Consider the following 13,896-nt stretch of genomic DNA (forward strand, 5'->3'; position numbering starts at 1 on the left):
TTTGGATCTATATTTATACCTGCCATACAAGACTTGCTGAAATTTACTAAGGCCTAAACACACTTCGAAACATCTAAAATTTCGTTTAACATTTACTAAACATTCCACCTTGGGTCTCAAGAAAATGATTGTATGATCCGCAAATTGGAAATGCGAGAATGAGTACCCTACAATCACATTTCCAATGCCTTCGATCTCCCCCAACCTTTCCGCTTTGATTAATAGCAGATGAAAGGCCTCTATCACAGTAATAAAAGGAAACAGAGATAATGGGTCACCTTGTTGGAACCCTCTCTTCAAAGAAAACTCCTTTGTGGGTGATCCATTTACTAGGACATATACCCTAGCCGAAGAAACACGTTCACATATCCATCCTCTCCACTTTCTGCCAAAACCCATCTTATCCAGCATCATCATCAAACACAATCATAAGCCTTCGAAAAATCTAGCTTCAACACAATACCCCCTCACCCATCCGAACCTCAAACATTGAGTGGATAATTTCATTTGCTATCACAATTCCATCCTTTATCTGTCTTCCTGCTATGAATGCACATTGTGTCTCCTATCAACTCATTCAATACTGACAGTAATCTTCTCGACAGTACTCTCGCCGCTATTTTATATACTAAATTTATTAAACTTATCAGACGGTAATCGGACACCAAGATCGGATTTTGAGTCTTCAGTATCAATGTGATGAATGATGAATTAATCTTTACTAGGAATTTTCCTGTTCTGCGAAACCTGTCCAATAACTTCCAGATATCACCTCTCAACTCCCCCAACATTTCTTGAAAAACTGAAGATTAAACCCGTCTAGTCCCGAGGCTTTTGAACCATCACATGACCGAACTACTTTAATATCTTCTAAAGAAAATGGTGCTTCCAGCTTGTCAACCTCCAATTCACCTAATACCATGAAATCCAACTGAAAAATAGCTTCTCAGTCTCTTACTTTGCAATCGAAATGACTTTGGAAGTGATTGAATAACGCCCATTTTAGTCTCTTGGGATCACTAATCCACTTACCTTGGATCCTTAATCCAATCAATCTGTTTTTACTTAATCCATGTTAGTATTGGAGCATGAACACAAACAATGGACATCTTTAAATCCAGTTTAGACCACTTACCCGTAATATGAATAAACCTCTGCTCTTCTCGAGCACTTTCTACTTCAAAACTCAACTTGTTCCAAACAATAACTAGACCGCCCGATCTCCGTATCGCATCAACTCCTTTGAAGTCGAAGTCATCATCCATTCAGAATCTTTGTATGTCAACCTCCACCAACGATTCCTTCTTAGTTTCCTGTATCAACGCCATATCCACTCTATATTTCCTTACCAACAACCGCAATGGAATACCTTTGTCTCAGACCCTAACCCTCGAATATTCCAAGTAACAATCATCATATTGATCCACCATAAGACCGCATTTCTACAACCCCTGCCTTCTTCAATCAACTTGACCCCCAGTCCAAGCCCCCTTCACCTTTGACTCACATAATCAAGCTACCTCTAAACCTGTCACTTCCTGAATAATCCCTTCCTCGTCTCCCAAAATCTTGATGCCTAGCTTCTTCCCCAACGCTACCGTTTTCACTGTTTCCCTTAGTCCGAAAGCTCTTGAGGGCTCTAAATCGCTGCCTTTACTTGAATTCTCTTGAGCGCTTTATCCCTCTTTCTTCGATCTGACCTCGATAGCACCTTATCTTGTAAGTTCATCAACGATCCAAACTTTCTAGCCTTTCATTCTTTTCCTTGCTTCCAATTCAATTCACATAAAAGAATTTAGGGATTTATCGGTCTTAGAGTGATAACTTTAACTCATTGCCATATCCCTTCCAATCATCATTTTCACTTTCTTATCAAACTCCTCGGCCCAAGATGTCTTACCCGCTACTTGTCCATGCTTTAAGTCTCCACCGAGGCTCATTCCAATAAAATCTTCCACCACCTCTAGGCCCACCTTATCACAGCCTCCTTTTTCAACTTAAACTGGTTGTTCTTTACTAACCCTATCCTCTTTTTGCTCAACATTTATTACTACCTCCAAACAAATCCTTCTCCCTTGATCCACCAACACCCCCTGAGATCACTCTGAAATGGCAGTCAGCATCTGCTCCCCATTACATGCAATCGAATGTTCTTTGGAATCTGAACCCCTATCAGTAGCCTAACTATCATCTTCAACCTTAAATGTATCTCCCTCAACATGATTGCCTCCAGCATAATCATTTCTTACAGCTACTTCATTTAACGTTTTCTCTTCATCACTCCCCGTCTTTTGTGACCTTTCAATTCCCACCTTTCTCGATCGTTCTAGCTTTATCGGCGACAATTCAGTGTGCAACTAAGATGATGAATCTCCAATAGAGGAATTTCACGTTTCCTTCTCTAACCCCGCACCTCCAGCCTTTACTTTTGTATCCTCATTAGACACACCTTTCAGCACTATCTTGTACCCTAAATCCACCACACCCACCTTATACCTGAATTCTCCAGCCGATGCTTCCACAACCTCATTAATCATCAATCTTTGGTTAGTTGAAATGAGCATTTTGGTCTTCTTACAATACAGGATATGGTCAAAATTTTCACCACACGCTTCAAATTTACCCCCAAATACTATCCAAATTTTTAAGCGTTTTATTATTCCAACAAGGAAGAGGCAGACCAGAAACCTCCAGCCACGTCAGTCTCTCCCTCTGATTCAATGACTCTGACCAAGATATGATTTCTGAAAAAAAAATCTCTTTCAAATACGACCATTGAAGATCCTCCAGTAACAAAAATAGCTTTTCATCTTCAATGGTTAACAAGAATGTTTTCCTCCCATTCTTTGAACCTTAATCTCTCCCAAACCCCACATCTGTAATCTCGATTCAATACTCGAAATTGTGCTTATCGATATCATCTCTCCAACGAGACATCTTCTCAACTTCCACATATCCTCCTGTTCAATATGTCCCAACACCCTTTTCTTCTTAGACTCCAACCCTCTAGAGACTCCTCCCTTCCCTCCTTCAAACCTTCGATTATCACTATTTCTCACCACATGGTTTTTCCTTTCTGAAAACTTTGAGGCGTTCCTTGCAAACGGCACTGCAATTCTATTATTCTGGATCCTTAGACCATTTAACCTCCCGATCATCCTCAATGCATCCACTCTACTATCAGTCCGCACGAACGCAAACCTTGTGCCCCTTCTACTTTTCTTACTCGCAACGAACACATTTGTAACTCTCCCTTGCCTACCAAAGATCTGTCAGAGACCTTTCCAGTGTAACTCCATAGGTAATTTATCAACAAACAACAATATAATCATGCGTTCAGCCTCCTTTGATCCGCCATTTTCACCCTCTGCCATAGACCTTTGATCTGCCATTCTTTCTAAAATTCTTGATGACAAATCTTTCATTGTGTAGAGTCTTAAAGTGGCTTAGTGTGCCATATATATATATATATATATATATGAACAAACAAATAAACACGATCGAAAAAGAAAAACAAAGAACACTATAATTTACATGAAAAACTCAAAAGGAAAAAATCACATAAATAAGAGAAAATTATCTAATATGAAGTAAGAAAATACAAGAGGATTTTGGTGAAAGAAAAATTTGATATCTGACCCCAACACTTAGTATCTATTTATAGGGATAGATACTTGATTATAAATTAAAACTAAATAAAGTAGAAATCTAATTTAATAAAATTTTCTACTTTGAATTTGAGTCAAACTCTAACAAATTTTCACCTTGACACGAATTCTGAAAGTACGAAGGTTTCAAGACAAAATATCCAAATTCGATGTAACATCCAAACTTAACAAAAATAATTTTTCACTTCAACAAACAAGTTATCAACTTCTTCCACAACACCCCTCAAAGGGGTAATCTTTAATAGTGAACACTAATCGAATCCAAGCTTTTTCTAGTTTGAATTTAGTCTTCACATCAATATGATTATCATAAGTGTCAACTTTGTTCACAAATATTTTACCACGAGCAATATCATGCACAACACGATCCCTACGTTTTTTCTCATTTGTCCATTGCGTTATCGGCTTCTCATCAAATCTTTCTATTGCATTGTCGAGATCTAACTGTGCAAGAACATCCCAAATCTTCACCTACTATAGCGCGAACCTGATGTTTCGATTCAACAGCGGAATATCATACTTCATTGTTGCCATAATCTTGAACCCGAAGCTCTGATACAAATTTTTATAATATTGGAACGATGATTATCGGTAAACAAATAAACAAGATCGAAAAAGAAAAACAAAGAACACCAGAATTTACATGAAAAACCTAAAAGGGAAAAATCACGGGCAGAGGAGAAGAATTTCACTAATATGAAGGAAGAAAATACAAAAGGATTTTGGTGAAAGAAAAACTTGATATCTAACCCTCATCCTTAGTATCTATTTATATGGATAGATACTTGATTATAAAGGAAAACTAAATAAATTAGAAATCTAAATAAATAAAGTTTTCTACTTATAATCAAACTGTGTTTCATACTTTTCCAATATTAATCATCGACGTATATATTGTACAGGAGAAGAGAAATCATCGACATTTTAGATGAGTTATAAGATGTATAGGTAAGATTGTTAATTGTATCAAAGAGATTGTTAGAATAATCAAGTGTACCAAAAATATTAGTGCAAATCAGATTCTTTGTATAGTTTGAAGAATTCAAATCCCCTAAATTTTATGACTTTGTAATTTGTAGTAGCTAGATGCAACTTCTTGGATAATATACAAAAATTTATCTAAAAGAAATATCATAAGCAAAAGTAACTCTAAGGGTGTGTTTGGTTGGGGAATGTGAGATTCCCATGGGAATGGAATCCACATTCCCCAATTTGGTTGGTCGGGAATGTCATTCCCGGTAATCTTACATTACCAATAGTAGTTTTTTTGGGGTATATTACCAGGAATGTCATTACTTCCCTTTCCTTAGGTATTGTTGGATTACCAGCGTCTTGGACTAAAATGCCCTTAAAAAAATTTCTTTCAAAAATATTCTTATTCTGTCATTGAATAATAAAAATTCTACAAAGGTTAAATTACAAATTTATCCTTAAACTATTTTAGATTTACAAAAAAATCTATAATTAAAATTTTATATGAAGTTCAGGGGTTAAATAAAAATTTACCATTTCATTAAACCTTTTTATATTTTCAATTTTGTAAAAAAATTTATATAAATTTTATGAATTTAAATTTTTTAAAGAAAATATATAAATATTTTCCAACTTGTTAAAAAAACAAATATATAATAAGGACAATTTGGTAAAATATACATTCCAATAATCTTTTATTCCTTTAACCAAACACGTTAATCTTACATTCCTGCTAAACCAACCAAACACAAAATACAACATTTTCAGTAATCCTATTCCCTGGTAATCTTTTATTCCCACTGGTAATGTTACATTCCGTGAACCAAACGCACCCTAAGAGACTTGGATCATGACTCTAAATTTTGATGTACAACAAGGTACATGTCACTAAATCTAGGTGTTAACAAGATGAATATTTACATACGATGCAATCATGAATTCTCGATTGTTTAATTATTGCTTTTAGAGGCAATCATAATAATGAGATGTGTTTCGACAATAGCTTAATAAGGAAGATGGAGTGAAGTTGAGGTGATGAACATGAAGGGAACAATTGGTGTATCTTTATTATGAGACATAAGTCATCAGATTGTCAATCGACATGGTTTAATGCTTAAAATTATCACCGGCCGAACATCTTACAATGAATTTACTACTACTACTACATAGATTTGGACGGCCATTTCAACAAATTAACAGGGTTTTGTAAGCATAGTTTCTCATGCAAGGACGGACTTAAGAATTTAGGTCAGGGTGCGAACTTAAGAAGATGTATTAAAAAATTTAGGAGTGCAAAGTTATAAAATTTTAGGGGGCGATATTAAATGATTGATAGAAAATATGAAGAAAAATCTAAAATACAAGGAATTTGAAGTTTTTAGGGGTGCAATAGTACCCAACACTCGGTTGGTCCATCCATGTTCCCACGTGCCTCTTCGAAGTATTGTGGACTAGTTTTTGGAGAGAGGTCTGCCAATTCCATGGCGCTTGCTAGGGAAAGCAACAAACAAAAGGCAGCCTATGGCTCCAATGCTTGCAGGCAACACCATCAGCCACAACTCATTGCTCTCCTCTTCCGTCTTCGGACGAAAGCAGTTGACGACATTTCGATTGAACAAAACAAGCGCCATGAAAATCATTACGGACGCAAAAGCATGGAGAAAATCAATGAACTTGAGCCTGTACTTGTTGGCCTCCTCTACCGAAAGTTCAACCTTGCCATCCATCACCCATAACCCTCTAAACGTAGCCACCCCGTATTGGACCTTGCCTCTCTCGTCTCTGTGACTATCGGTGAACGAAAGAAAGAAACACACTCCGGCGCAGAACATGCCGACACTGAGCACCAAGTTTTGGCAAAACTCGGTTCTGCATCGGCCGTTGTTTGTTAAAATCGGGGACAGTAATTGGAACGTGAGGGCTGAGCCTGTAGGCAGAAGCCTGGACAGGATGGCGGTTCCTTTGAAGGTCTTTCTCACGATCTTTTGTTTCTTGGTTTTTGGTTGCTTTAATATTGGATGTAACAGTGGACATTCCGACACGGTTTGTGGCTCTTCTCGGACTGTCTCGCCGGCTCCCATCTCCATGTTCTTCAAGAGAGGTTGCCCGTGTTCTACAGCTTTGATATCCATGGCACAGATTGTTCTAGCTTTCTTTGATCTTTCCACAATGTAATTTGCAGAGATATGGGAAATGAGATCGATCCGTTTTTATTATACGTCCGAAAATTAAAACCTAAAACCGAAATAAAACAAAGGTTTAGCCATCTGTTTTGATGCCGTAAAAGAAGATAGTTTATCGGTTGCTACTCGCCATAGTTGGAAATCGGAAGCATTTGCAGGGAAATGAAAACCGTCGTGAAACTAATTGCTCGGAAGCTGTTAAGAAAAAGATCAGTAAATTTGGTGGTTTTAGAGAGCTGGGGGTTACGACTTACAAACCATAATTAAAACACTCAGTTTCACAAATTTAGTTCTAATACAAGCATCCTGTATAACGGCTGACGAGAGCCGTCGTCTCCTGAAAATTTAAGTATAACGGCTGCCATGTACTACAGTTAAAGAAACTTTTCTACCATTGATGATTTCATTCAATCCTTCACATACAAATCAAATCAAATACATTTCCTCACAAACCAACACATTATAGCACGAAAGCTTACCCCCAGAATCTATCAAAGTAGTAAGATTTATCACATAAGCCCAGCGTACCTTAACCAGACAAGAACATTCCTCCCTGGCAGAGACAAATAAATCCTGAAAAAACAACATTCTGATGGATTGCTGTCGTAATAACATTGTTCGGTCGATTTCAATCGACTAGGTTGGCGAGTTTCAAGTAGTTCCGAGATTCTTAAGATGCTTTCCGACTATAATTTTAGGTGAAACCAATTTCAGTGGCCTTTTTTATAGACTTTCTATCATTGAAATTGTATTCCATTGCGAAATCGGCAGCCAACACACTTAATTCAGGTGACATATCCCAGTCGGATTTGTCACTATGCATTGTGTGCCTCGGTTCTGTTCCGCACCTCTCCAATACCCCAACACTATCAATCCGGTTGAATATTTCTTCAAAATCCTCGGCAACAACAGTTTGCCTCTTTCCCATCTCAATATCAAAGCTTCTTTTTGGCCTATCTGCGGTCATAGGCCGAAATGACAGTGATGAGCCAAGGAGAGAATATGAGTCCACCTTGACCTTTTCCCTGAAGTTACTTTTGGACTCTGGAATTTTGGACAAGAATACCTCAAATATGTTGCGAATACAACCACGGTTGTAAGGATTCCTTTTCGAATCGTAACGGTACCGGAAATTCTCGTACGTTGTCTGCAAAAACATAAAATAAGCAAGCCAGAGAGAGGGCAGACAATAATGGAAGAAATGAAGGTATAGACGAGATCGGAACCTGGTTGGTAAAATCAAATAGAGATGGAACACAGTGAGGCCTCCAACAAACCAAGCAGTCATAAATGTATATAGTATAAGAACTGCAGAAACCGGGGACTTCACGAATGCACTCCACATATTACAACGATAGTCAGCCATTATTTTCTTAACGTTTATCCAGCAGAAGACAAAAACGTACAGGCATAGAACGGTTGTGGAAAACACGAACATGAAGAAGAATCTATAATTTCTCTGTCAACAAACAATTTTTACATGTCAGCCTTGAGGAGTAAAAAGTTCCCGCAATGAAAGCCAGCAAAGCATATGAGAAATCACATCCATGTCATAGTTCCAGAAAAACATCTAATGAAACGGAAGAACATCGGCGTACAGGACAATTTTATCGTCTAAGCAAGTTGTGGGGCAACAATCTCATTTCACATGTGCAACTGTAAAGTAGATACTTCAATAATTCAATCTATGATATCCATTTGAAGAACCTACCCCTTCTCTTGTACAAATTAAATAATGTAGAAACCTATCTTAAATCCTTCCTCTAAATTGATTCTTACAAAGCTGAACATGAAGTTCAGGTTAGGAAAGTTCTATGAGCAGCATATTTTTGTCACAAAACAAAGAGTTCCAATTGACCAACGACTGAAAATGTATGATTTTGTGAATGATCACATCATTACGTAGACACCGAGATAATGAATCGAATTATTCGGTTGTGTTACCACTTCAAAACTAAGCAAGGCATCATTGACTAACATGAAGAATTTGAAGTAGATACATAAAAGTCCATCTCTGTTATAATCTTGTGCCATTATTTCATGAGCAGAAAAAAATTAAACACAGAAGGATAATATACCTTCCCAATACATTGCCCCACCCACGGGCAATGGTGATCGAATCGTTCGACGCAGTTGTTGCATATCGAGCAGTGCGAGCACCGTGGTGGACGGTACAACATACACGTTTGGCAGTACTTAACCTTGACAATCATCCCATTAACCACAACATCTTTTGAAGGTGGTAAATTAGGAACACCAGAACTGCTCTGACTACCAAGCCAATCCGTCGATATACTCGAATAATCCTCCTCCGGTTCCGGAGGATGCGAATTCCGAGGAATAATGCCAGGATCTCTTCCGGAAGTGAGGAGCAGAAGAATAAGATCCTGCACTAGTTTGACCAGCAAAACAATATTAATCACTGAATGAACAAAGACAGTAAGAAGAAAACAACAGTTGATGGAAGATGAGAACATACATATATGGTTAACAGAATCAAAACAGCAACAATGAGATCGCCCAGATGATTGTCGAATGCGCTAATGATTCTTCGAGAAACAAAAGCGCAAAACAAAACGACTGGGATCACAATCAGAGATATCGTAAGGAAGATTGACCTTACATCTGGACCAAATATAACTCTACCTCCAAGGAAAAATTTCTGGGTAGACATTACAAAAACGTTTTAAGTTCAAGAAAAATCATTTAAACAAGTATTTTATTAAAAAAATCTGGGAAAGTAGTAAATTACATTACTTCCTTTCCAAACTTGATAGGCTCGAACGGGAGTGGGATTGTGGTCGATGATACGGCGGTGGGAATCAGAGAACTGAGCCGGAAACGGTGCTCTGTACATCTCTTGAAACCAAAAGCAGATCTTTTTATCTATATATCTAATTCTCTGTCCTTTTCAAAGCTATTACATTTCCCCGCATTGTCCCTTTGGGGAATGTAGATGAAGATACCACAAAAAGTAAAGATTTTTCTTGTTAAATTTTACCTTGAAAAAGACGGAGATGGAAAGGGATGGAGAGTAGAAGAAGATGGCGTATGGGAGCAGAGCAGGGAGAAAAGTTCAGAGACAGAAAAAGAAGACAGCAAAGATGGTTACAGACAGATAGACAGGGAAGATGAGAGAATAGGATTGTACATTTTCCTTCGCCAGACGAGTCGGATCGCGGGTTTTGACAACTATTTGTTGCTTTCACTTGTTTTTGGTATAATCACAAAAATGGGTCATTTAATAAAAAATTATTCTAGTCCTTAATTTTATATACTTTAGCTTTCAATGTTTTATTTTAGAGTAATGTTTATTAATTGAAAAAAAATTAATTAATTGATTAACTGTCGATGTTTATCACTAACGTGACATATCACATATTTAAAGTGATGACGTGGCATGTATTACATGTACATAAATAATTATGCGGTATATGTCATGTATAGTAATAACGTAGCACATGTCATGTGTACATAAATATTGGTGTGACACATGCCACATGTACATAAGTGATGTATGACACGTGCCACATCATCACTTTGGACACAGAATTTCTTATGTATTAATCATTAGTCAACTAACAATTTTAATCCAAATAGAGATATTTTACCTCAAAAGAAAATGTTAGAGGTCAAGGTAGTTTAAAAAAGAATAAGAATCAAAATGATTATTTTATAAAATATTAGTAGTGATTTTTTACATTATGCCGTTTGTTTATTACGTTAAAATAAAGTCTAGGTCCCTCTAAGTTTTGAAATTTTTTAATTTAACACCATGATCTTAAACTCTTGGAAGTACACGTAGGAGGACTAGTTTATAAAAGTTTGAAGAGTACAGCTATTTGGATTCGTCGGAAGTCTTAACATGTGCACGTTATGGTTTTGCTAGGGTTTTTGCATGACTGTTCCCAAGCAGTCGGCATAGGTTGTGGTCGGCACCATTGTGATCTCCTCAGTTAGAGGGGCCGGATTCCCCGATAGCAGTGGAGGACCGGTCAGAGATTAAGAAAGGTCGTCTTTATCAATTGATCATGAATTGTGTCTCGTCAGCTTCAACGCAAGTTTTGTGGAATGGGGTAACATCTTCGGACTTTAAACCCTCACGAGGGATTCGATAAGGGATCCCTATCACCCAATTTATTTGTGCCATGCATGGAACTTTTGACTCGGGCTATAAAACATGCTTTTAGGACACCATATGGGGATACGTACAAGTACTCCCCCCGCACCTCCCAACCCCGCCTTTGCCACTCCAGCTACTCTAAAAACCCAGGCCTCTCGCCCTGATCTCGCTCTCCAACTCGATAGGCTACTCGGACCCATTAAGTAATGAATTAGTTTAGACCACCACAAATCCTCATTAATATCATTATTTCCTTTAATCGCCTTTAACCATACTAAAGCCTGATTTTTTGTGTTGAAAAATATATCCATCGTTGAGCTTCGCTTTCCTTTAAAAACATAATCATTCCTACTCAGCCAGAAGCACCATAACATAGCCACAAAGGACACCCAACACAAACGCTTTAGTTTACAAGGTAATTTAACAGAAAAAATCCAATCAAACAGTCTGTCAATATCACTACCAACGCTGCGAGATAAGCTCCACCAATCAGTAAAAGCTGCCCACAATCCCCTAACAAAGGAACAATTTACAAACAAGTGATCTACCTCTTCTAACCCGATACCACACCAAGAGCAAACACTATCCAACCCATCAACTTCAATGCCCTTATTCTTGATAAAAACTTTTGTTGGAATTCTACGAATTTTCAACATCCACAATTTAAAAACGATTGATTAGGGTAGAAGTGGAATGAGAACTGTGCTTCTCCGCTGCAAGTGCATATGCGTGAAGATGAGGAGATTTTGGTTCTTTGGATTCAAGCTTGCGGTAGAGTATTTCTCGGTACAAAGGGTTGTCATGAGCTAGACTGCTCCTTTGGTTGTTATACAAAGGCCGAATCATGACTAACGAAGAGCGAGTTTGCAGACATATTTCGAATACATCTAATTGTGAGTTTCTAATGGCAAATGTGAATCTATCTCGCATATTTTTCGCGAGTGTGTTTTCACACGTTCAACTTGTGCGGAGGTTGTCAAACCGGAATTACTAGCCGGATTTCTTAACATGGATGACTTAACCAACTATCTCCTCTTTCATCTTATCATCAACAATAACTAAAAACTAGCAAAACCAATCGACGACATGCTCAACAAATTTGGGGAGAAGGAAAAAGAGAGTATCATAGGAAACCAGCAGAACCTGCAACTAGATGCTACAAACTGCCTAGAGTAATATACATTATACTGGGGAAGCCAAAAAAAAACTCTGGATTGGGAGTCAGAGGGGAAGCCAGATAATCACTTTATTCGTTCAAAACATACCAATTAATTTTCACTAGCGTGGCCTGAGGCAACTATTTGAAAGACATAGAGACATGGTTGATTCTTATATAGCTAGAAAGAAGAATAGGTTTGGAAAACGCTTTGGTTTTGTAAGGTTCTCTAACAAAGTGGATGTTAGTAGAGCAATTCAGAGGCATGATGGCTTTAGTACTTGTGGATTCTGATTAGTAGTAAAGGAAGATAAATACACATAAAGGTTTTAGCTGTGGAGAAAAAATAACTTTGCCTAATATTAGGAATCTGATCGGGCAGAAAGACAGAAGGGCAAACAAGATATAAAGGATAAGGAAGCTTGGCGAAAGGATATGAGGGAGTCAGCAGAAGATATCATTGGGAGGGCTTCGAGCAATGAAGATTCAGACAAACAAGCAAAGAGGAGATATATTAACGTGCAGGGCCATGTTCAAGAGGAATACTTTGGAAGCTTAGTAGTTAGCAAGTATCTAGTGGGTACGATGGTCACAGTGTGCAACTCAAGTCAAGTATAAGAAAGGTTACGGGCATGGAGTCTAGGAGACATAAGAGTTAATCCTTGGGGGCCGAAGCTTCCTGTTAGAAATAAAAGACTTAGAGCTCTATAGTTTTATTCTTATCTAAAGGAGATTTTCTCATAAATTCAACCTTGGTCGGAAGCATATCGATCGCCTATGAAGATCATTTGGATTCAACTTAGGGAAGCTAAAAAAACTCTGAAGATCAAAAAAATATTGAGTCAATCAAACCAATGAAATAACAAGAGGGAGAATTGAAAATAAAATGATTGATGGAAGTTTTTTATAAGAAAATGAAAATTTTGACAAAGTCAGTTTAGAGTGGTTTAATTTCTTCAATAAAGTCTACATCTACTACCTTAGCTTTCACACTAAAGATTTCAACAAATTTATTAATTTGTTTAAACCTTTCAGGATAATATGTGTTGACGAAAACGGGTAAAGAAAACGAAAGAACACGAGAATTTTACGAGGTTCGGCAATGTGCTTACGTCCTCGGTGCCTAGGCGGCGCTAGAAGTTTTATTCAATGATATTTTAGGTCTAGGTTACATCTCTATTTATAATAGAAAACCCTGGTACATAATTACAAAATCAACCCTGTACCGTACCGCGGGGGCTGCGCCCCCACACCCCCAACCCACATAATTCGTAACCCCACAACGAGACTTTTTATGAGCCATACATAACAAATCTCCACCTTGGCGAATATCCTGCCCCTTGGAAACTTCAATGTGGGTTGGGTTACCTTGCTTCTTTAACAACTCGAAACATTCAACAAGTCCAAGCAATGCTTGAACTTGTCTGTCGTAATTGGCTTGGTGAACATATCAGCGGCATTCTCATCAGTATGTACCTTCTGAAACAAAACCTCTCCAGATGCAACCAACTCTCTGATCTTGTGGAACCTTACATCAATATGTTTAGTTCTAGCACGATACACCTGATTCTTAGCCAAGTGAATAGCACTTTGATTATCACAAAGCAACTGAACTCCACCTTGTTGAACACCCAACTCCTTCACTAAACCAGTAAGCCATAAAGCTTCTTTTGCAGCTTCAGCCGCTGCCATGTATTCAGCTTCAGTTGTAGATAGTGCCACGACAGATTGAACAGTAGACTTCCAGCAAATAGGCCCTCCACCAAGAGTAAACACATACCCTGTCGTAGATCT

At 37.8% G+C, this 13,896-nt stretch overlaps 1 protein-coding gene and 1 pseudogene across 1 annotated transcript; both read right to left on the reverse strand.

The window, feature by feature from the left end:
* Positions 1 to 6,090: 6,090 nt before the first annotated feature.
* LOC120115823 (protein DMP7-like) lies at positions 6,091 to 6,868 on the reverse strand. Its single transcript, XM_039136422.1, has one exon. The coding sequence runs from the start codon at positions 6,770 to 6,772 to the stop codon at positions 6,092 to 6,094; it is 681 nt and encodes a 226-aa protein (XP_038992353.1). The 5' UTR covers positions 6,773 to 6,868; the 3' UTR covers position 6,091.
* A 303-nt stretch (positions 6,869 to 7,171) lies between these two features.
* On the reverse strand, positions 7,172 to 9,717 carry LOC120115950 (annotated as a pseudogene).
* Between the last annotated feature and the right edge of the window lie 4,179 nt (positions 9,718 to 13,896).

This window comes from Hibiscus syriacus, unplaced genomic scaffold (genome assembly GCF_006381635.1).
Source record: "Hibiscus syriacus cultivar Baekdansim isolate YM2019G1 unplaced genomic scaffold, ASM638163v2 tig00110279_pilon, whole genome shotgun sequence".
Lineage (NCBI taxonomy): Eukaryota > Viridiplantae > Streptophyta > Magnoliopsida > Malvales > Malvaceae > Hibiscus > Hibiscus syriacus.